Below are 25,091 nucleotides of genomic sequence, written 5' to 3'. Positions count from 1 at the left end.
AGGCTGTGTGTAGCAGGAGGATTACAAGGTCAGATCCTGCCCAGGTTCAGAGTGAGTTCAGGGCCAGCCTAGGAAGCCTTGTTAGGCCCTGTCTCAAGATGAGAAATGGCCAGGATGTTGTTCACCATGCTGGAAGCCCAGGTCTTAGTGCCCATTCCTGCCCTCCCCCAAAATAGGCAAGGTGGCTCTTATCTAAATGGAAGAATGTAATGGAAGTGTTCAGTTGTATTTCTCATTCTCACTAAACCCAAGAAACCTAACTTATGCTGGACATAGTTGCGCACGTCATTAGTCCCAGCAAGTGGGAAGCAGAGGCAGGTGAATCCTTGTGAGTTTGAGGCTAGCCTGGTCTACATAGAGAGTTCCAGATCAGCCTGATGTACACAGTGAGATCCTGCCTCAAAAGAGAGAAAGACAGAAACTGAAATTGAAGTTCTTTCGTAGTCATTGCTGTCTCTGCATCTAAAGGTGAAGGGAGGAAGGAGAGGCAGAGGCCATTCTTAGGAAGGGCCTTCTGTGAGCATCCCTGTGGTGGGGCCTTATCGTCTTTATCCCAGTTAATGCTCACCACAAGCCAGCAGTGATTGGGAGGGTGCACTCCACAGGGTCTGGAGAGCGGCTGAGATGTTAGTTACGTGTCCGAGTCTGCTTTCCCCACTCTGACGAGTTTTACCAAAAACCAAACCAAACCCACTAACCAAACCAAAACAGCTCCCCCTTTGTAAAGTCCTCACATTGCTGCTTTTGCTCAGAAATCCCGTTTTTATAATCTCTGTTATGGATGCCACACTCCTGTCCTGTCTGCCATCCCAAGGTTTGCTGAGTGCCTGCCCAGGGTTGGCCTCTGTGTTCAGTGCTGAGAGCACAGTGGTGAAGGAGGGCCGGGTGCAGGCACACACCTCTCTTCCAGCTGCCTGGCTAAGGCAGGAGGATCGCCACGGCCCCAGAATTCAAGATTGGCCTGTACTGGTCCCATGAGAAAAGGGCTCCTGAGGATTTGGTTGCTAAAGTTATAATCCAGGTTATGAATGGAAGGCAATATGTGAAAAGCCTGGGCGCTGAATGGAGAGAACGTTCCAGGAGAGGAGTGGAAAGGGCACAAGGTGCTGAGTCTTAGGGACGGAAGGGAGGTGGAGCAGCCCCAGGCCACCCCATGGGGTGTTTCAGGATTTTATCCACAGGACAGAGGTGTGTGCTGTAACCAGATTTATGTAATGGTTTTGCTCTGGCGTATTTTAAAGAGCAAGAGTGAATGTGGAGAGACAGAAGGACCTTGCAGTGCCGTGAGCAAGAGATGACAACAGTTTGGAATGGACCATGGCAGGGAAGGGAAGACAGATGACATCAGGGCCAGGCACATACTAGGCAAGCTCTTTACCACTGAGCCACACACCAGCTCAGGACAGAGTTGGGGTTTTAGGAGAGAAAATCACTAGGATTTGTTGTGGTTTGCATTTGAGGTAAAAAGAAGAGAAGAGATGTCAAGGGTGACTGGATTTCTGGCTTAAAGTAACTAGATAGATAAAAGGTAATAGCCACAGGAAGCTTTGGGACATGGTGGGGTGGGACGGGGAGGAAGAGCACAGATCCTGAGGTTAGATGGCTACAGGCATGTGCAGTGTCTTTAGACGCCTGTGTTGATGGTAAGTAGCCATCTGGATCCCTGAACCTGGAGAGAACTGAACTATAAGTGTGGGGCGGATGGCAAAGTCACTAAAGTCATGGATGTGTGACACAGGCTAGCAACAGGCTGTACAATAGAGAAGAAGGACTGAGTAGCCCAGCCTGGAGGACCCCGGCTGTGAGAGGTCAAGCTGAGAAGCGGGCAGTGGAGTGGCCAAGCAGTGCCCATGGCAGAGAGAAGAGCTCTCTCTGCTCTCTTCCTGTCCATCTCTGTAAACTTGTGGGCCTGGCTGTTTGTATTGCTTTGTTTTTTAAGGAGATGCAGTGGTCAAGTGAACAAGGACAGAAAAGCTGCCTTTGTACTTTAGCAAACAGATTTATGCTAGGTGGTTCCTTACAAGTCCCGACTCCCAAAGTCTCGCCTTATTTCCAGCTTTGTTTTCTGGGTTCCTGTAGTACGTGCACATCTTCAGATCTCCTCTGGGCACTGCTCTGTCCAAAGGCCTGCCTTTCTTCCCCTCTGTAAGCTTTGTGGGGTCAGACTGACATGAGCAATGCTGGACATCCTCCCTGTACCCTGTACCCCCCACCCCCCAGCCCCAATTCTTGGGACATGGTATTTGCTTAGTAAAAACATTTGAGATTAAGTCAGAGACTTGTGGGACTGCCATTGTTGGGCTGTTTGCCATTGCCAAGGCTGGCTGTCCTGGTGTGGGAGGGAGGGTGACTCACCCTGCAGCTGGTCCCTGAGTCTTCATCTGGTAGAGTCTTGCAGTCAGAGGCAATGGTAGCATTTGGAGCCAGTGTCTGCTGAGTGTTCTGTGGTGCTTGCTGTTGTAGTTAAACCCTCAAGAACTTCATGGCTAGACATTAATATTTGGTGAGGGTTGGGGTAGCCAGTGCTCGGCTTCTCTTTCTGCTTATGAGTTTTGAACAAGTTCAGACAAGATGGGTGACAGGAAAATGGAGTTCAGAAGGTGGCTTGAGAGCAGATAAAACTGACCAGCAGATGTTGCTTATCTGTGTGACTAAAAGTTTGCCATAACTAAAAAGGCTTGTGTGCATTTCCTCCTGACCTGGAAGTGAAATTGTCCCGTTATAGACAAAGCCTGATCATCCGAGCTAAGCAGAGGTGTGTGTGCTCTAGACAGTTCCTGGTGTAGCAGCCAGGAGGAGCTGAGCCACGCATGCCCAGCCCTTCAGAGCTCATAGGTAAGCCACCCAGAGCTGCTGAGAAGAAAGCTACAGCTCACAGGGATTGAGAGGTTCTCTCAAGATGTGGACTGGGAGATTTTTCTCCTTTGTGGAAGCTTGGAAGCATGAAATGAGTGGCTAACCCTAACAGTAGTAGCAGTAACAGATATTAAGTGAGCACTTAATAAATAATATTAGTTATTCAGTGCCAGGCAGCAAACACTTTCCATCTTTACTGTGTTTCAACTCCACAGTTGTTCATCTATAGAAGGGAAACTAGTACAGAGAGGTTATGTAACTTTCCTAGGATTGCACAGCAGCCAAATAGCAGAGTTGGGATTCAGAACCAGATGGTTAGGAAATGTTTACTGAGTATGCGATTGGTATGTGTGTTGCATTTTATTTTGTTGTCCTCCAGTTAATTAGCTTTGTCAGTTTAGAATTATTCAGCTACTTTCAATGGAACATTTGGCAATATCAGCTGAAGCTTAAAAGCATTGTCTGAAAAGATTTATTTGTATTACTTTTGATCTTGTGTCTGTGAGTATGATTGCAAGTGCCTACAGAGGCTGGATATGTGTGTGTGTGAGCGCAGGAGCCTGCAGACTGTGTGTGTGTGTGTGTGTGGGGGGGGGGCGTGCACACGCACATGTCCCTACAGAGCATATGTGTGTGTGTGTGCCAGTGCAGGAGCCTGCAGACTGGATGTCTGCTGCCCCCTGCAGCTAGAGTAGTGTGAGCAGCCTGATGAACTCTGGTCTTTAGCAAGAGCAGTGCCAAGTGTATACTCTTAAACACAAGGCCATTTCTTCAGCCCCAGAAAGCATGGTTTTTTTTTTTTTTTTTTTTTTTTTTTTTTTTTTTTTTGCCATAGGCAATCTTTGTGACTATTGGTGAATGAATATATTAAGACTGTCTCTGGGCTGGAGAGATGGCGCAGCCGTTTAGAGCATTTGATGCTCTTCCAGAGGTCCTCAGTTCAATTCTCAGCAATCACATTTGTTGGCTTACTGTCATCTATAATGGAATCTGATGCCCTCTTCTGTCATGTAGGCATAAATGCAAATAGAGCACTCATATACATAAATACATCTTTAATAAAAAAATCTAGATTAAAAAGTATCTCCTATACCAAACAAAAAGCAAAATTGGCCAAGTCAAAGAAATGTAGAGATTTACCTAAAGCCATCAAACACAGTAATGAACATTCTGGAACAGGAATAGAAGTGTACGGAAACAACATTGTAGACCTTGTCCTGCAGGGAAGCTGCTGAGGGAGGAGAAGGGGGCTCCGGCAGAGCAAGCACTTCAGGCTGAGATAGAGACAAAAGGAGGTGGAAAAGAAACTTCCAAACTTTAGAATTAAACTTGAAGGGGGAAACTTGAAGCTGCCGGGGAGAAGAGCTTTCCTTACTAATAGAGTGACAGTGGACCCTCATCACCTGCAGCAGGTGCCAGAAGTCTTATCTGGAAAGCACTGTGACCCACTAGTGAGCAATCTTGTCTCTAGCACTGTTTCAGGCAAAAGGCTGGAACAGCTACATTTAATTTCCAAGCACTGAGCTTTACAGCTCACAGACATTTTACCAACAGGGAATGACCTGGAAGGGATGACGTGGGATGTAAAAAAACGTGAAGAATGTAAAATGATCCAGACAGAAGGGATTTAACTGCTCACTATATGATAAAAGCCAAAAACTAGTATATGATAAACATAGTATTTTTTCATTGCCTTGACAAGATATCTGAGAAGAGAGATTGAAGAGAGGCAGGTTTATTTTAGCTCATGGTTTGAAGGGATACAGTTATCAGGACAGGAAGGAGTGGCTGCAGGAACCTGATGCATCAGTTACATTGTGTCCACAGTCGGAAAGTAGAGAGAGCAAGTGCTGGTCTCCAGCTATGTCAGCTACTTCACTCCTGTTTATTCATGTGGAGAGCCCAGCCCATGGATGTTGTCTGAGGAAGTGAGTGAGGTCTCACCTGGACACCTCATCTCTCATTTCAGCTCATAGCTCACAGTTTCTCTTTAATGGTGCTAATCTCTTTAACACTTCAAGCTGCTTTCACTGAACTCTTCTTGCTTCCAACTGTAGATCTAATGAGGTTGTTCCTCAGACTGCACACTTGCTGCTCTGTGAACCTGACTGAGAGCATTGAGCAGAATCCATGCCATACATACCCTGGTCCTGATAGAGTCCATTTTGTGAGCATCACCTCCACTGTCCATGCTTTTGCCTTCCATACTCCCACCAGAATGGCCCATTAAGTTATTTTAGCATTATAAAGTTTCTTTCATCCATAGTCCAATCTCTTCTACATCCCACCCACAAACCAGTTCCAAAGGCCCCGAAAGCCAGGAGACCAGGTAGTCATGCAACAGCCTCTCTCCTGGTGTCCTTCTGTACCAGCCTGGCTACATTTCCTGTTGCTGTAACCGAACACCTGACAGAAAGCAACTCCAGGAAGGGGGCAAGTATTTGGTCTACTGTGAGGAGATTCAGTCCATCATGAAGTAGGCAGAGAGAGATGAATGTTAAGTGTAAGAAGCTCAGCTTGCTTCCCCTCCCCCCCCCTTTTATTATCCAGTTTGAGACCTCAGCCCTTGAAGTGGTTCCGCCAACAATGGGTGGTTGATATTTTCATCCTCAGTTAAGTCTCTGGAAACACTGTCATGGGCAAGTCCAGTCAGGTGACAGTGATTAATCCCACAGTGAGTTTATGTGTTTTAAGAGATCAAGTCAGAACCAGCTGGTAGCAGTGCACTTGGGAGTCAGAGGCAGGAAGGTCTCCAAGTTCCAGGACAACCAGGGCTACACAGAGAAACTGTGTCTCAACAAAAAACAAAACAAAACAAAACAAAACAGAAACAACGAAACAAAACAAACAAAATGAAACTAGACTGTTGTTCCTCAGAATGTGGTCCTCCCACTATGACCAGTCTGCCATCAGTTTGTAGAGTATGCTGAGGAGAGACTTGGCCATCATTGTGACATTGTAGGGTGCCCATTGACAGTATCAGTCCTTGGTGGCTGGAATAAAGAATTTCAGCAATTGCTTCTTTTCACAGCGGTGATGTGTGAGGAGTTGACTGAGACTGAGGTCGCCAGTCTGTTTGGCAGAAGTCTACAGATACTAAACAGCTATAGGATTTGGTAGAAAAACTTGAATTCTAGTCAGGCATGGTGAAAGTTAGCCTCTGCTATTTAGAAAGTTTGAGGCTGGCCTGAGATACAGGAAGGACACTTTGTCTCAAAACAAAAAAGAAACCAAACCTATGTGTACATGTTCACAATTAAAGAATACCTGGTAAACGCTAGAGATTTCTAATTAGCGAAGGGAAACAGAGGGCTGGGAAGACTTAGGGGAAAGGCTTCGTCCACATGTAGTGTTAAATGTGATGGAACAAGAAGGCAGCAGTTGTCCACAACATTTGTGGCCCTGGTAGTTGAGAGTGACTGAGAGACATTTAAACTCAAAGGTTGTTTACAGGGCTTTGAGAGCGGCACATTTCTAAGAATATGCATCCTGGACCAGAGTTTCTTGGGTCCTGGTGCAGCCTTTGCTGTCTGCTGCAGTGCCGTTCACTCTGCCTCCCAGAGAGTGCACAGCACACTTGGGGGAAGTCTTTGAAAAGTGCACACCATGACTTGTGATCCAGTGTTTAATCCCTTGCTTAATCTTCTGCTGGCATCATTGAGGACTACTTTATTCCAATTAACTTTGTGTAATAAAATCTTATATTAATTTTATGTAATGTAATTTCATTTATTTAGCAAGTGTTTCTTTGAGTGATTGAAATCTTTCTCTCTTCTCCATCTCTCTGTTCACCTCCTCAGCATTAAGCACCTACTGCATGCCATTAAACTAAGTGTGTTGGGGCTAAAGAATGTAAAATACAGATGAACAGCCATTGTGTGTGTGTGTGTTAAAGAGGAAAGACAGCACGGATGTATTCCAGACCCCGGTCTTCACTGAGTTGATTAAAAGGTTATCTTGGATGATGAGTTGCGTGGGTTCAGTGGTAATGTAGGTGAACTTTAAACAATCATTGGAGACCCCAGGGACACTGGTGGCTTGAGGCCTGTGCCTGGGAGGGTGGGTGCTGGATGCATGGCCATCGGGAGGGAGTGTGGGCGAGAAAATCGGCTTTGCAGTCTGCTTGCAGCCTTTCAGATGTGCATCCAGGACTTTGCCTGTAATGTGTGCAGGTCGGCTCCCCTGGCCTGGGTTTCCTTTTGGCAGCTGCTCTTTTGGAACGCTGCTGGCTGCTGTCTGCTGTCTTCTGTCTTGGGTAATGTAAGAAACACCAGCTTCCGAGTCAGACTGCTGTGGATTTCACCACGAGCTGACTGAGGAGACTGTGGGAAAACTGGCTCTGTTTTCTCATCCATAAGTACAGGGAACCATCTGTTCTTCAGTCCTCAGCTGACTGGGGATTAAACACAATAGATAGTGTGTGTGAGGAGGCTGGCATGTGCACAAAGATCAGCAGCAAACGGGAAGTGATGCTCACTATGGTCTGAGCCCCACGGTGAGTGTGCACACTTCATGTGCTCACCACCGTACTGGCACGGTGTGCCCAGCCCAGGCCTGGCATGTTTGGTCAGTGAATGCAGGTGTAGCAGCTTTGTTTAGGACTATCATAGTTTGGGAATTAAAATTTTGAGAGGGAGGTATCTCCTTCAGCCTAACTCCCCTGAGCTTAACCTTGTGGTATTTAGTTCTATATAACTTACCTTGGTGGGACACTTAAATTATCTGGCCTTGACAGATGGTAAAAAAAAAATTAGACTGCAGGATTTTCTTTTTCTGCCAAAAACTGCAAAAGCAATACCCATAGGTATCCAGAAGGTGGCGCTGCTTTCTCACTTTAGTGGAAAGAAAATTGGACCAGGAATGGAATTCAAGTCAAAAAGATCAACATTTTTCAAATGAAAGAAACATAGATTGAAATTGCAACTTACTGACTGAGTTTCACACATGTAATCACATAAATGGTCATCTCGAGCAATGGTGAGGTTGATACTGACTGAGGAACTAAGGGGCAAGAGCAAGCTTTCATATCTGTTTTGAGTCCTGGCACTGCACCTTTGAAATGTAGAAGCTCTGACTTGTAGCTCAGCTTTGTTCTCGGACAGTGCTTATTAACTAATCACCTAGCCTCTTAGTGTTAGGTGCTGCATCTCAAAAGTCAAGAAATTCTAGTTTGCTTCAGGGAGCCAGGCATGCACCCGTGATCTCAGCAGAGATCACTGTATACAGTATAAGGACTTGCCTCCGTGCAGGATTGTTCCTTTTTTTCTTCACTTCAGAAACCTCTGGACAGACAGACCTCCTTGGGCAGCTGTATCAGCTTGTTATAATCTTTTGGAGGGTCTGTCTCCCTTTGTAGGGGGCATAACAGTCCTAACGCCTGTCTCTAATACCAGGGTCAGGAGCATGCACCTGCCAGGTATGCAGTAGGGAGCCACCATGAGAAAAGCAGGCTGTGTAATAGGATGCATGAGTGGTGGACACGGGGATTGAGTGCGTCTCTGCCTCCTTTTAGACTCCTTTCTTCATTCTGCCCTGTAACCTGGGAAAAGGTAGTGGCTATGCTTTTTATCTTTTCATTCCCCTTTGGGATTTCTTCTGTACTTTATTTCCTTAGCGGTGAGGGGTGCTGTTGGCATCTTCTTTGTCTTGCAGTCACTGAACTGGAGGTGGGGGGGTGCAGGGTTGGGGGAGGGATGCTGTAACCTGGAAAAGCAAAGGGGTTTTCATGTAATGGGCCTTCTGGGACTGAGAGGTCGAACAGTGGCTGTTCACTTCTTGGTCATCGTGCCCTGGGTCTAGCTTGACGGCAGAGGGCATCCTGCCTAGTAGTACACAGCAGAGCTCTTAGAAGTTGGGATTTTTGTCCCAAGTCCAGCCTGTGTTTGAGTGACATGGAGCTGGGCAGTGGATCATTTCTGCTCAGGCTTTTAAAAAGTTGGAAAACCTTTTCTCTTTTGTGAATATAAATGTTTTCCCTGTGTGTATGTAAGTGTACCATTTGGAACCTGAGCTATAGATGGTTATGAGTTACTGCATAGGGGCTGGGAATTGAACTTGGGTCTTCTGAAAGAGTGGTAAGATGATCTTAGCTGCTGAGATATCTCTTCGGTCCTGAAAAATTGGAGAACTTTTCAAAGTTGTTCTTATATGTATTTCAGTCAGTTATTGTGCGCACACACAGATGAAACCTAAACTGGATGGATGCTCGGGGCTGTCTGTTTGCTGCCTGTGTTATTCTAACACATCTTGGCATCTGATCGTGTAAACACGGGTGAGCTTGTTTCAGAACCATCCACTACTGCATAAGGCAGGGATGGGGCTTTGAAAACCTCCCATCGTGTGCATGTACATTTAATATGGAGCGACTCCACAAGACAGCCATTTTCAGTGGATGAACAAAGCGCCTTGAAAGAACTTGGCAGACTGTGGACTCAGGATTACACGGCCAGTAGGTAAGCAGCAGGCTTTTCATTTGAGCTCTGGTCTGACTCACTTAGAAGCTTATATCTCTGAACTGGGCCACGTGGTGTCTGCGTTTCCTCCCACTTCAGATTGCACGTCAGAGTCCCCGGCCTGTAGTTTCACATTTAATTAGAGCTGTCCACTAGCTGTGCAGAGAGCTGGAGGAGAGCGCTCAGGCCAGTGCCTTGTTAGGCTGGTGAGGTATTACTGAAGCGGAGACATGCTGGGAACTCAAGCTGTCAACCACCCAGATCCACTAAAGTCACACCCATTAGTCACTGCATTTGGCCTCCCACTGGCTCCCCACTCCCCTTTTTTCTTGGATCAAATTAACTTTTTTGACAGATGTTTGGAAAATAGTCTTATCCTGTAATTTATATTTATAAATCCTTCTGCTACAGTGTGGTCCCCATTCTCTGCCTTCATTGAAACCAGAAAATAACCTGGGAAAAGGCCACATTTCCTGTTATGAGTTTGGAGGCTCTTGTCTTCTTAGCATCCTTTTTGAGCTTTTGAGAATTTTAGCAGCAGGAGATGGAAAGCCAAGTGATGCTTATGCTTCTCGGAGATGCTTTCCATTCTTTAGAGGTGAACACCAGCAGCCTGAGGTTTGTCCTCCCCAGACTTAGAGCTGAGCCTTTGTTTGTTTAGAATCCTTATTCTCTTTTAGATTGGATTTAAATGAGGACACTCTTAACTCTGAAAAGTCAGTGAAGTTCAGCTTCTCCACAAGCTGGCCACCCCTTACTTGGTCCAGTGCTGACTGTTGTTACTGCCACTGCTGCCCCTCTTCCTCCCTCAGGTCTGTTGTCTTCTCCCTGGTTACAGGAGATTTTGTATATACTCTTTCTGCCTTTAGGGTAAATGCTCCTGTGTGTGTGTGTGTCTTTGTGAGTGTACATGTGCATGTATAGGTATGTATGGACGCTAGGGGTCAATGACAAGTGTCCTACTTTACTGTTCTCTACATTATTGTCGTTATCGTCAGGGACCCAGTCTCTTATTGAACCCAGAGTTCATTGGTTTGGCCAGGCTGGCAGTGATCCACCCACCTCTACACTCCACAAGCACAGACACGTACAGCTCTCCTTGGCGTTTACTGAACAAGACCTCATGCTTGCCCAGCAGGCACTTGACTGGCCAGGGGTCTCCCCAGCCCTCCGTCTCACTTACATGGTTTCAGGATCTAGTGTTTTCTCTGCTTGGTGCACATCTTTCCAGGAATGAATGTGGTCTACTTGAGTCATAGTCCTCCTGAATCTGCTCTGCCCTGCTGTAAAATAGACATCACACTCCAGAGACGGCCACACCAGCAGGGTCCTCCTGTCCTTCTGACAGAAGTAGCATCGAGACTCTTAATCTACTTTCTGCTTGAGTGTTTATAGTTATGATTTCTTACTTTCAAAGTAAGAACCTTTAAAAGAACCTTCTGTGTTGCTTTGAATGTTCTTTAAAAGGCAATAATGTCTGTTTTAGGATTCACGTGTCTTCCTTTACAATGCTGTCCTTATTGTACAGTGCTTCTCACTGTTTCAAGAGAGAGGAAAAGCATGTTTGAAGCTGTGGCCAGATGGGGGCAGGAAAATGACCATATTGAGCTCAGTGTCTGAGAAGAGGTCCCCCCTCCCTCTTTAACAGCTCAGCATCTGGGCTTCATCAGAGCCCAGGCAGAGGGTGTCCACGGTCTGCAGATGCTTACCAGAGACACTTGCTGTTTTCCTCAGTTTCAACTTGGCCAGCACTTGAAAGCGCATTAGTGTCTGTGCACATGGGACCCAGGCTGTCTGTGGATCCTGCAGGTAGCCATTCACATGCATACTGTAACTGTAGAGAGGGCACTTCCCCATCTCTGGGACAAGCTGACAACTTTGTTTTGTTGTCCTTTTTTTTCTTCTTGCCCATCTGATTTCTTATTCTGTCCAGGTTGGTGAGTCTGGGCTGTGTAAAGCACACTTGCCACACAAAGACTGTGCAGAACATCGGTGCTTTTGCTGGAAACCTACACGGGATCACTTCCACTGTCCTCAGGCTCTGCCAGACTTTGGTTCTTAGCACATTGTATCCAAAAATTTTAAAACTTTGTTCGTTTATTTTGTGTGGGTGCATGTGCGCGCGCACAGAGCTTAGAGTTGCAGGTGCTTTTGAGCTTTTGACCTGGTGCTAGGAGTTAAACTCCAGTCCTTTTAGCCCCCCACCCCACCCCACCCCACCCCCAGTCTCCCCACAAGGCTCCTTCTTGGCCAGCTGGATTTTGGTCAAGTGCTTCAGAGACTGGTGCATACTCCCGGCCCAAATTGAGCAGGTTTTCTCCCCTCTCCCACTATGATCCTTAATCCAATAGTACCAGTGTCCATCCCTCTCCTAGCCCAGGTCGAGGGTGTCTCATGTCATCCCCTTTCTCTCTGAACCAGTACTGATGGAGCATGCCAATGTCTACTCCTTCACTGTTGGGGTTTTTGTTTTTTCATTTCTAAGATGCTAATGTAATTTCTTGTTTCAAATCAAGGCAGTAGCATCTCTGTCCTTACTAATTAATGGCTTGCAATGTCTTACCAAGATCTGATTTCTTCTTTCTAAACCTTTTCTAAAACATTTTCTCATGCTAAAATATGTCCTCATCACTTAGACCCATTTCCCTAGGACATTTCTTCTTCTTCTTCTTTTTTTATTCGATATTTTATTTATTTACATTTCAGATGCCACCCACCTTCCACACACACACCCCCATGCCCTACCCCATCCCTTCTCCTCCTCTTTTGCCTTTCTACTGTTTAAATTCCACTGCTGTTGTTGAGTCAGAGCTCTCAGTACATACAGTGTGTGTACTTTTGTGTGTCTCTGTGTGTGGCACATGTACATGTTTGTGTGTGTATACAAACATGGCTACTCCTAAAATAGCTACGTGCTGAATTCACAGACAGCCTGGGTCCTATGTGCATGTGTGCACGGACACTAATGCGCTTTTCAGTGCTGGCCAAGTTGAAACTAAGAAAGGTAAATGTCTCTTCGAGAGGTTGAGTGACTTCCCACAGCAAGTGTCTCTGGCTAGGCCGAGTGCCTTCCCCAGTCACTCTCCACCTCAGCTTCTGAGCCTTCTCCCTGCCCCTGGACTTTTACTGGAGTTGGTCATTCCGCCCCTGCCAGCTCATCATCCCATTAGTTCTTCCCCAAGTAGCCTTTATTATCTATAGCTCCGATAGTCACACTGCACTGTTAGAACCCTTCCCAAGCCTTTGATGCCCATAGGTTGTCTTTAGTTTTGGCCTAGTGTCAGGGCTCCCAGCCTGCTTACTCAGCCGTGTCTCCCACCACTTTCGTCGTCAGAGATCCAAATCGTTTCCATGTCACTGAAGCCGAACAAATCAGGACACAGTTTGATTTTCTCTGAATGCAGCTAATGTTTCCTGCTGCCATGCTTTGGCTGAAAGTGTTCCGTCTGGGTGGGGCTTTCCTCTTGGCCATTCAGCTTCAGGACCACCTAACCCACCCCAAATACTGCTCGCAGTGCAGCCTTTGATGTTCTGCACTTGCTTAGATGGAATGCTCGCCACATCCAACACCTGTGTAGCTTCTTGGTTTTAAGCTGGTCTTAGGACATCATATTTACTTATTTCACCTGGGCCTTTAACTGGCATATGTGCTTTCTGAGGCTAGTGAGAAACAAGCCTAATGGTCTTTGTGTATTAGGTGTTTAGTTAATGAATGAATAAAGGAACATGCAAACTGATTGGCTTTATAAATAGTCACCTTACCCAGAAGAGTCTTTTCCCTCCCTCCCTCCCTCCCTCCCTCCCTCCCTCCCTCCCTTCCTTCCTTCCTTTTTAAAAATATTTTATTTATTTTAATTTTTTCAAGACAGGATCTTATGTAGCTCTGGCTGTCCTGGAACTTACTATGTAGACCAGGCTGGCCCCAAAGCTCACAGAGATGCACCTACCTCTGCCTCCCACATGCTAGAATAAAAGACATGTGTTACCATGCCCAGAAAGTGGGTCATTTCTATATCGCTTTTGTGTTTGTAAGGATAAGGACAGCTAAGATAGTTCTTGTTTTTCAAGGTGGCCTTTCTGGGTGCACTAACATAGCTTAAATTTTGTTTGTTCTGTAAACCAATACTAATTTGTTTTTACATTTTCAAGAATTTGAAAGAGGAAACAAATAAGAATATGCCCCAGATACCACACGTGTCTGTGCAAAGCTGAAAACACTGAGTTTTAACTGTGCCCCGTGACCCCTGCCTCAGTACTGGGGATCAGACTCAGACTTCATCTGTCACTCAACTGTATTCCTAGCCTCAAAAATACCCTCTGACCCTTTATGGAAGAATTGCACTGACCACTAATTTAGAAATACACCTGATCTTCTTGGAGCCACTGGTGCTGGAGTTGTGGAACTGTCTGCTTCCCTAACAGTTTACCAGACCCTCTCCAGGCAGAGGAGATTCCCTTAGTGGAAGGAAATCCTTAGGCCTGGCTTCAGAAGAGTTTTGAGTGGTGTGCAAATCTTTTCTGGGCTCTTTGGCACTTGGCACTATCTCCCACAGATAACCAGAAACAAATGAGTTGTTTCTTTCCATTATAACCCTCACCAGAACCTGGAGGATTGCACAGCTGGTCCAGTTAGTTGCTGTCCAGAGTGAGGCTGTTGGCATATTTGAAGAATGTTAATTGCTAAGTGCAGGCTGAAGTCAAAGGGCTTCATAATGTCCTTAAGCTGCTTTAAATGTCCGTAGCCTGAGAATTTTAGAACCAAAAAGGGTCTGGGAGATCACTGAGTTTACCATGGTCCTTAAGAGTAGGGGCTGTGAGCCAGACTGTGTGGCTCTTCCTCTTAATCCTCCTGTGTCTCAGTTTCTTCACCTTTAAAGTGGGGCTAAGAATAGCACCTAGCCATTGCGCTTGCGAGCATCAGCAAGTGTGGACGTTTCCCACGGCCGCCTTGGCCCAGCCGGAGCACTGGCTCTGACACAGGGCTCTCCCTCTGCATGAACAGTCTTGTTTCACTGATGCTTTAGGACTTGCCTCACTTTATAGTTATGGATACTGAGGCCGAGAGGAGCAAACCGATGCCCTTCCTAACCTGGCAGGCAGAGTGGGCTAAAGCCCAGCTGGAGCTTTTCAATTCAGTCTTCCCTCCGTTACCATGTGTGGCTTGTAGATATGTGTTTAACACATGTAGATTTAAATTGTGTATGTGTGTGTTCACTCGCGAGTGTTATATGTACGCATGTGTATGCATACATGCGGAGGCCAGAGATAAATACCAGTGTCTTTCTCAGTCAGTTTTCATCTTATTTTTTGAGACAAGGTCTGTCACTAAAGTTGGTGCTCACAGACTCAGATAGGCTGGCTGGCCAGAGAACCTCCTGGGTCCTCCTGGTGCCGCTTTACTTGTGCTGGCGTTACAAATCCACACCGCCACACCAGCACTAGGTGAGCACTTTCCGGGCTCGACCATCCTCATGGCTCCTTATTTTTACTTTTCATACAGGATGTCATCCAAGCTGGCCTTACTCTTCAAGTTGTGCCAGCCTCCTAAGTGGTAGGATTACAGTTATTGTGTTACCATAACTGTCTTGGATGGTTAAACAAAATATTATTTATTTATTTTACTTTATTTGTATGACTATTTTGTAAGCCTGCATTTATGTCCAATACATATGTGCCTGCTGAATTCCCTGGAAGTCAGGTTATAGATGTTGTAAGGCAACCATGTGGGTACTAGACATCAAACCCAGGTCCTCCACCAGAGCAGCAAGTACTCTTAACTGCTGAGCTACCTCTCCAGTCCCTGGACGATTTTTAATAACTAGAAAAAAATACATGGCAGTCTTTTAGATAAAATAAGAAAACTAAGTTACTTTATAGCTTAGTCTCCTGTCTATCCTGTTTCTCCTCATCTTCTCACCTTCAGGATACGGACATTATTTCATAGCCATGTCTTTGAAATGCTACTCATGTAACTACTGTCTTTGTCAAGTTGACAAGCGTTTTATTATCCTAAAGAAAACTCAAGAGGGTTGGAGAGATGGCTCTGGTTAAAAATGCTTCCTGCTCTTATGGAAGATGTGAGTTCAGTTCTCAGCACCCAAGTCAGATAGTTTACAACTGTTTGTAACTCCAGCTCTGGGGGACCCAGTGTTGACTTCTGCAAGCACCTGCACTCACATGCACATAAACACATAGATAGACACATCAGAAAAAGTTAATCCTAAAGAAAACTTGGTACTCCAGTGTGCCTTTCTCCACACCCACCTCCCATAGCTCCCAATCTGCTTTTGTACTTTACAGATTCTCATATTCTGTGTGTTCCATGTCAGTGGGATCCCATGGTGTGTGATCTTTTGGGTTTAGTGGTTTTCATTTAGCATGTTTTTATGTTTGCACATATTATCTACATGTTATATATAGCACTTCATCTTTCTGAGGATGTACCACACTTTTTTTATACATTAGCCTTGGATGGACATTTGAGTTGTTCTGTCCTTTGACTAACATAACATTTGAGGGTAAATTCTTGTTTGAGTGCCTGTGTTCAGTTCTTTTTGGTAAGAACCTGGGAGTAAAATTGTTATTGCCAGGCAATGGTAGAGATGCCTTTTGCCTTTCTCAGCAGATGGATCTCTGTGAGTTCAAGGCTAACCTGCTCTACAGTGTGAGTTCAGGACAGCCAGGACTTTTGCACAGAGAAACCCTGCCTTGAAAATACAAAACCAAACCAAACCTTGTTATTCTCTACTTCCAGGTTTTAACATTTTGAGGCCTTATGGAACTTCTCCTCCTTGGTGGCAACAGCCCTGACCTGTAAGGATGCTGGTTCTTTGCATCTTGTTGGCCTACGCTGTTAATAATTACTATTTTCTGTTACAGCTGTCCTCGTGTGGATGAAGTAACTTGCCATTGTCTTTCCTTCCGAGTTTCTCTAGCACCAGTGCTGCTGGGCATGTGGCCACCCAGTTATGACTGCCTATGACGAGCATATTTCTCCCTTGCCTGGCCCTGCCACCTTGCAGTTGATATGTTGTGGTAGTTGATTGTAGATACTTGGGTTTAATCTCTACACCCTCGGTCTATTTTGTTCCTGCCTTCCTTTGGCTGTCCTTTGGCTCAGACAATCTTCTTTTGATTGCTGTTGCTTTCCCAAAAGTTTTGAAATCAGACAATGTAAGTTTTCTTTGTCGTCTGTCAGCCTCTTCTGAGTCTATGTAAATTGAAAATTGGCTTTCTTATTTCTGTAGAAAAGGCAGATGGGATTCTGATAGAGAGGTGTTGAATCTGTGAATGGCCTCGGAGATTGTTGCTGCCATGACAGTATCCAGAACATGAGATGTTTTCCATTTTATTTTGGTCCAATTTGGGTATACTGTGTTTCCTGCCTAATTGTTCTGGCTAGAACTTAGGTTGGATCATGTGCTAGATTTTTTTTCCTCTTGCAAAGCTAAGTGTGTGAATAGCCCGCATTTTGTTTGTCATTTCCTCTGTCTGTGGATTTTTGGGTTATTTCCACCCATTGCCAGTTGTGATTAAGACTACTATGCCTGCGGATACCCAAATCTTATATTCAAATCCTTGCTTTCTTTTGGGAATAAACCCAGGAACACTTGCCAGAGTACATGGAATCATCCTCTCAATATGCTGCTATATTAGTTTTGCTAATATTTTATGGAAGAGTTCAGTGTGTATTTATAAAGTATAATAGTATAAGGTTTTCTTAGGCTTCGTTTGGCTTTGTTCTAAGAGCATTGATCTCATACAGTGACTTAAAAAGTCCCTTCGATCCCCTCCTTTCTTAACACTCAACACTTTGAACTGCATTGGTATTATTATTATTATTTTAAATAATTATCAGATTGACTAGTCAAGTCTCCTGCTTGCCTCCATACTTTTAAATTTTTATATTTAGTTCTCCTGGTAGTCTTATGATTACCAATTTAGCTTCTTTATGTATGAAAAGTCTGTTTTGATTTCTGTTTCTTCTTGAGTCATTTTGGTAGCTCATACATTCCTTGAAATTTTTACATTTTCCAGAAACTTCCACGTGGAATTCCATAGTGGCTATGCTAACTTACATTCCTTTTTCCTCAAATCCTTGCCAGTATTTATTATTAATTAAAAATATCTGTGTTTTGATCATAGCAGATACTTAGTGTTTGCACGACTCTTGTTTTATGAATATTAACTTTTCCTATAATATTTATGAGACACACACAACTGTCATTTCCATGTTACAGACAGAGAAACCAACTGACTGAAGGTATAGGTGACAGTCACAGGCCTGGTACATTAAGGGTTTGAAAAAGTCATAATCTGAGTCCAGAGTCTTTTTCAGGGCTCAGGCTGGCCTCAGACTCACTCTGTGGCTAAGGATGACCTTGCACTCGCTATCCTCCTGGCCCCCCCACCCCTGAGCGATGGGATCATGCATGTACTACCACAGCTCGTTTTCTGAGCACTGCTAATGGAATCTAGGGCTTTGCACATCTATGCAGGCACCCTATCAACAGCCACAGCCACAGTGCCCAGTCTTTTTTGTTAACTACAGTTTATACTGCCTTTCTTAAGTAACAGAGATACCTCCCTTGTTCCTATGTCATTGTGTTATTCTTGGTGCTTGTGTGGGTGGGAACATTTGTCTCTTATATTCCCAAGTAGGACTTGGGTGTCCAGAGACAGCATGGTGTTAGGACTCAGCCTAGTGGGAAGAATAGTACCCTTCTGCAGTCACATAAGGGACTCAAGGACCCTGAGCCGTCTCTGGGAAGTTAACCATAGTCCTCAACCAGAACTGTTTGTTTCTTTGGGAATGGTGAGAAGGAATTGATTTTTAAATCCACTTGTCTGAAAGGTTTGATGTCAGCTCCATGGAGATTATACTTTTTGGGTCTCTAACATTTTAAGTGGACCCAGGTCTTTGATAGGTCATATCCTGAGAAAAGCAAATATGGTTGGTCTATGCACAGATTTTGTTTCTTTTTGTTTACTTTCTTCACCATTGTCTTTCAGGGTCATCCAAATGCACATAAGAACCTCCTTCAGGTGGACCAGAACTGTGTTCGCAATTCTTATGATGTCTTCTCTCTGCTGCGGTAAGGAACTCCTTAGAGTCTCCTGGATTTGGATAGCTCTCTCTCTTGTGCATCTGTGGTGCTGAGGTGTGAGGGAGTGTGTCAGGGCTTGAGAAGCCAACACTCAGGCTTAGCATTTTTTAGTGAAAGCCCCATAAATTCTGTTGTTCCAGTGATTTAAGTTTATCTCCTTGACAGAATCTTTGAAAAGCCATTTCCTTTCATTGGGTAGTGGGGAAGAGCAGCTGGAAACTGCAGATCTTCAAACAGAGCAGAAGGCACTTGCTGGTCTGCAGAGTATGGACATAACCTTAGGCTTTTGGCTTGCTCATCATCTTAAGAGGGTCTGTGTGGCAGGTCACAGGAGCTTTGCAAATATCCGAGCTCAGAGGCTTAGATGCCTCGGCTCTCTGTATGGGTCTGTATGTATATGAATCTCTGTATGGGTCTGTATGTATATGAAATACTTGAGACAAATTTTGAAAGATTTAAAAACTTAGCTTCATTTAACATGTGGTAGATTATCAGGGACATTTCCCAGGATAGTCAGTGCAACACTCAGCCTCTGTTCAGCTCAGATTGCTAGTGGAAATTTGATTTGGGTAGCATTTTTCTAATGTTTACTTAACACATGATAAATTTTAGAGCATTACATATCCTCTGTAGATCTTCTAGTGGAAGAATTTAGAAGGACTCATAAAGAATGGTTATTTTATAAACATTATACAAGCGGCCTTTCCTTTGTGAGCCTTGAATCTTATATTTGATGACATAGAGTTTGGTTATGTGACTTGTGAAAATTACTCTTATGGGACAACAACCCTAAAGCTGCTACATATGCTTGATGACCTTTGACCTGTGTCCGAGAGATATCTTCAGTTTGACTGCTTGGGATGTGTAAACAGATAGGGTTTACTAATTGAATGGACATTCTTTTGAGTCTGTTGAATGGAATACACAGTAAGTGATGAATGGAGTGTCCAGAAATAGTTGAAATGTGAATAAACTGCTAAATTTCCTGACCTCTATTTTCCTTAGGAAAGTGATAGAATTTTTTAAAAAGGTATTTTTTGAGTATGAGATTGTGTGATCATAGGAGAGCTAAAACAATAGAGCTAAAAGAAAAATGCCCAACTTAGAGAAAAGGGCAGCACTTGGGAGAGTTAACAGAGAGTAGAGGGTGTGTTGAAGGTGCTGAAAGCTCTCAGCTATGCAGGGGAATAGGAGGTGAAGAGATGTGATCCCATAGGGAATGCAGTGAGTGGAGCTGCAGGGAGAGCTCACTGGAAAGCACCCACCTGCCATGCGTGAAGTGCAGAGCTCAGTCCCCAGGACCCCTGGTTGTCCTGTTCAGTCCATTGAACTGCCCTGGCTCTTGTGGTGGGAGAAGTGCTGTTATTAAGACATATAGTTTACAGGTGCTCTTAAAAATCACTGTTACAGTAATCCATTGCTACACAACAACACAGACTCACTTTTGTGTGGGGTGTGGTGGTATATACACATTGTGTATGCGCATGTGCCTATGTATGTGTGTGAGTGTGTGTGTATGTGACTGTGTGTACACATGTAGGAGGAGTGTGCACATACAGAGGTCCGAGTAAGACATTGGATGTTTGACTCTGTCACTTTCTACCTTACTTGCTTGAGGCAGGTCTCTCACTGCATGCTAGCCTTTCGTCTCTGCCAGGCTTGTTGGTCAGTGAGCTCCTGGGATCTTCCCATTCTCACTACTGTGGTTATAGTCCTGTTAGCCAAAACCTCTTGCCAGTCCCAAGACTTAGTTTTTCTGAGCCAGATTAAATGCCTGTTTATCAACCAAATTACCTGCCTGCACTGTGGATATCACCCTGCACCCAGAAACTCTAAGCTGTACTTGTCAAAGTTTGGGAACCGTCCTGCTGTTTTCAGACAGTAGCAGGCAGCCATGGTTTACTCTGCAGAACGCATTGTTCTCTGGAGCTTTCTGATGTGGAATGCTTGCTGGGAGCTTGTGTTCCTCCCAGACTGTTTCTTTGTTCTATTCTCTACTCACTTAACATTGTTCCTGAATAGGGATATTTTTAAAACTATATTTCTTTTCCTATTTCTTCTTGATTTATAACATTTATAACATTTACAACATTTTTGCTACTTGGCCTATAATTTGAAAACATAGCCACAGCTGGGCATGTTGTACAGGTCTCTTTAATCTTGGTCTCAGGTGGCACAGGTAGGTGGACCAGGAGCTTATCATTATCTACATGTCGAATTCTAGGCCATCCTGAACTAATGTTAGACCCTGTCTCCAACAACAACCACCACAACAACACCCATGCTGCCTGCATTCCTTAACAGCCCTTTGCTTCAGAGTGAGAACATTAGTCTCCTGATTGTGTTTTTAAGCAGTGTATGCTAATTAATAACCTGCACCAGCTAGGGCTCATTTGCCCTAATACAGAGGGAAGATGGTCTCAAGGTCTCAACTGGGCTGTATAGTGAGCTTCAGGCCTGCACTATAAGTGAGACCTTGTCTCAAAATTAAAATAAAAATTAATAGAGAGTTCCTTCACTGTATTATGATCCTGGGAGCCATAGTTTCTTAGTAATATTTTCTGGTGAGTGTCATGGAAATCTAGGGAATCTTGGTGAACTTAGGACTTTGGAATACCTAGACCAGGGCATGCCCTGAAACCACATACTTCCCCACGGGAGTTTTATATTGTTCATAGGAAACCAAGTCAGGTGCTTTGGCTCACACTGGAGACCCCAGGCTAGCTTTACCATCCCCACAGTAGTAGTTGAGTCTTCCACAGTTGCCTTCAGTGGGTGCAGCGTGAGGCAGTGAACTTTTGTTAGCCCCAGAAAACTCTGAGACTACAGCAAACAGACAGGAGCCATTTGGCTCTTGTGTTTCATACTTCGAGATGCTCACCACAAGGTGTCAATGTTGTTCTTTAGCTGACATTCGAAATGCCAGTTACTTTCCAATTTGGATGAGCAAGTGGCTGGAGGGAGGGCTTCCGCAGAACGTGTATCCATCGGTGTTATGAAATGCTATTCAGTAAGCAGCTGTTTAAATCTAGCTTTTCTTATTTTAGGGGCATAAGTATTTCGATAAAATTCAGGTGGCGGGCGGGGACTTGGATTTTGTTGTTGTTTCCTTTAAACACCTTTTTTTGCTTGTGGTAGTAAGTCACTGAGTGGGTATAAGAAAGGAGGGTCAGCATGGTGAGGTATACAGTTTCATTGTGGTGACATCGTGGGATAGACCCAGGATAAGACTTGGAGGCACAGAGTCACTTCTGATCTTGCCACTCTCTGAGGGTAAAAGATCTTTCAGGGTGTCATCCTCAGCCTCACCCCTTCATACTTTGTAAAGAGGGGCCCATATTGTAGGCTTTCTTATCCTTTGAAATGGCTCACTTTTTCCAGGGTAATACACACGAAACAGCAGTGACATGGTCGCTGGCTGTGGTCCTCTGCCTGAACCCTTCCTACAAAAGTGCCAGGTGTTGGTAGACTGGTGCAGGACCTTGGGTAGGATTTTTTCCTTTCGTTTGGTCCAGGCTGGTCTTGTCTCATCCGATTAGGAATGTTGGGGGTGAGCGGTAAATGGAGGCCAGGGGAGTGAAATCCCATGTCATGTTGGGCACCTGTTATGCACAGCCTTCACTGTCAGCTCTTCTCTGCGATGCCTGAGTTCCAAGCTTGTGCCCTGGCTTTTCCTCTTAGCATCATCTTCCCCCTTTCCTTCCTGTCGTTCTTACGTTCACTCCTGCTTTCAAAGTTAGCTGTGTTCTCCCTGGTCAGTCATGATTTTAAAACGTTGTGTTAGTCTCTTCACACCAATGGCGTTGAAAGCTTCTTGAAGGAGGAATTCTTCACTTGGCCATGTCTCTCTTCATTGTCTGAGGTTCCTATGCCAGGGACTCTGCAGTATTATTTTCCCTGTCAGCTCTGTTCCACTCACACAACTTCAACCTGCCTGTCCAGAAGCTAGAAGCCCCTAGACTAGATTCCGTGTTCCTGCCTTTCCTTGGACGCACTCACACTCTGTGTTTACCAGAGCTGTTGGTCATTCACAGTCATGTCCTCGAGAAGCCTCACCTCCAGCTTGCCCTCTGTCCTTCTTTCTCATTTCTAGTGCCATGGTTCTAGAAATCAGAGTCATCTTTGTTTTCTGACTCTTCTTCCTTCACTGGAGTTTAGTTAGCTCTGAGTCCCCTTGAGTCTTCTCCAGGTGGCTCGAGTGTCACCCTTCCCTTTTCTTCTGTCTGTCTTCCTGGGCTGTGTCTTCAGCTCTGAGCAGTCTTTTTGCTGTAGTTTTTTTTTTTTTTCCCCACGTGCCGTCTTCTTCACTAGGCGTTTTACAATAATACAATTCGGGTGGTTGGAGAGCAGCTCTTGTTCCCGTGGAGGCCCCCGGTCCTCTTTTCAGCACCCATGTGGTGGCTCACGGTCAAGCATCTGTAACTCGGTTCTAGGGAACCCCAGCCCTCTTTTGATCTTCATGGGCTCCCACACACACACGATGCACGTTATATATATGCTCAGGCACACAGGCATAAAGTAAACAAAGAGCTGCATCAGGTTGCTGGGACTAACGGTGTGCACCCTCCAGCCTGGCCGAGTATTGATGGCAATACAACTCCTCTTCCTTTTGCAGTAAAACCTGTTCCTTCTCTCCCCCCACCCCTTAATAGATGAGGAAGTTGGAACACAAGGCAATTAGTAGCTTACCCATGGTCACACAGCTGTTTGTGTGAGAGCCATAGTGGAAAGGCTTGTCCAGCTCCACAGATGGGTACTAAGGCAGGTTTGATAACCGCTAGCCAGGTTCCAGTGTGTGTGCATTTTCCCATCAAGGTCCATGGCTGTTAAGTCAGTGGAATTGAATACTGCTTATTTAGCCTTTGTGAAGAGCAGAGACAGGGTAAGTTTCAGAAGGCTTCTCAGTCAGAATAGAAAGGTTTGGTTTTCTGTGCAAGCATGGGTTAAACAAAAGTTGTATTTGTGTGTAATGGCATATTTCTTTTATTTTTTATTTTCTCCTTTTCTGTCTACATAGTACAGATATATATGTGTGTGTGTTCATATTCATAAAGGCACACACACATTGTAAAATTAGAATTTTAACAAATGTCACTGTAATTTTAGGTGGTCCCTCCTTTTTCTTTTTGGCTTTTCTCTTTTTTAAGCCCCCTCTCTTCATTCCTTGCCAGAAAACCACCCAAACACAGAACCCACGTCCAAGAGATCCCCAGTCACACACCCGCTGTGTCAGCAATCCCTGCCTCATCTCTATGTCTGTATCTTTCCCACGGTCTCTGCATATGTCATGGATACTATGTGTGGACATGGTTTTAATTACTGATTTGCAGAGTTGGAATGGAAAATGTACACAGTAATGATTCTACGTCTCAGCTTTCTACTCAGCACGGCATATGCAGGTTCCTCCAATTCATCTTCAATGATTCAGTAACAGTCCCCGCTGGAAGGAAAGCACATTTATCTCACCGTTATCCTGTTTTTATTTTTACGTGCACTTATATCTAACAATTTACTTCTGTGGGGCTGAAGTTAAGAGCACTAGCTTCTCTTCCAGAGGACTCAGGTTTGATTCCCAGCACCCACATGGTGGTTCACAACTGTCTGTAACTCCAGTTCCAGGGGATCTGACACCCTCACTCAGACATATCTACAGACAAAACCACCAATAAACATGAAATTTTAAAAAATTAAAAATTACTTATGCAACCCAAGAATCAAGGAACATTTAAAAAGTTACTTTGAAATACCATTATAACTTTTAAAATTTATTTACATTTATTTATTTATTTAAAAAATTACTTTAATATACCATTATAACTTTTAAAATATCAGTCACATAAGACAAAGTAAATAATGTAAATATAATCTTGTGGACATATATGCTGTTTTAGTCAACTCTTCACCTGTGAGTTTCTCTTATTATCTTGTTTTATTATTTACTTTTTTAAAAAATTAGCTTCGTTCTGAGACAGTTTTATAGCTATTGTATGATGTGTTCTGGTCACTCTAACACAGTCTCTCACCACTTTCCCAGCCTTTCAACTCACCTGCCTCCCTCCCTGTCCTGTTCTCAGAGATTTTGGTTTTGTTTTATAAAGAGGTTAGTATAACAGGGGTGTGTGTGTGTGTGTGTGTGTGTGTGTGTGTGTGTGTGTGTGAGAGAGAGAGAGAGAGAGAGAGAGAGAGAGAGAGAGAGAGAGAGAGAGCACGCGCGCGCAAGCAATCTTTGGGTTGCAGTGACCCACTGGAGCCTGAAGGGGTCACCAGTGAGTACACAGATGCATCTCCCACCTTAGCTAGACATTTCCTATTTAGCCTGACTCTAGTTTTTTAGTGTTTGCTTTGCCAGTGTGTACAGTGCTGCAGAATGTGTGTGTGTACGTGTGCATGTGTGTGTACACATGCATGTGACATAACATATACACTCTTTGTTTTCCATCTTTTATTTGTGCTACAATCTTGGAAGTGGGGTTTCTGAGTCTTAAGAACATACTCAGTTTAATTCTAAGATGATTCTTCCAGAGACACAAACAATATGTGTTGTTACTTTAAGTTTATTCTAAAAGTGAAAATCAACTCTATTGAAATCTTAATGGAAAAATTTGATTAATTGAATTTTCATATTAACTTCGGGAGAACTGTCATTTTTAGGTTGGTATTCCCACCAAAGCTATGT

The 25,091-nt window shown here is 44.4% G+C and overlaps 1 protein-coding gene across 5 annotated transcripts in view; it reads left to right on the top strand.

Annotated features, from left to right (window-relative positions):
- Nucleotides 1–25,091, top strand: part of Uvrag (UV radiation resistance associated) — a 251,710-nt gene that overhangs the window by 53,469 nt on the left and 173,150 nt on the right. For all 5 annotated transcript variants that reach the window (XM_076938617.1, XM_076938594.1, XM_076938584.1 and 2 more), the window contains one exon: nt 18,321–18,403. In XM_076938617.1, the coding sequence (XP_076794732.1) occupies nt 18,321–18,403 (83 nt within the window). The remainder of the gene's footprint in view (nt 1–18,320; nt 18,404–25,091) is intronic.

The sequence above is a fragment of the Arvicanthis niloticus genome, chromosome 1 (genome assembly GCF_011762505.2).
Source record: "Arvicanthis niloticus isolate mArvNil1 chromosome 1, mArvNil1.pat.X, whole genome shotgun sequence".
NCBI lineage: Eukaryota > Metazoa > Chordata > Mammalia > Rodentia > Muridae > Arvicanthis > Arvicanthis niloticus.
This window is presented reverse-complemented; position numbering and strand designations above follow the sequence as displayed.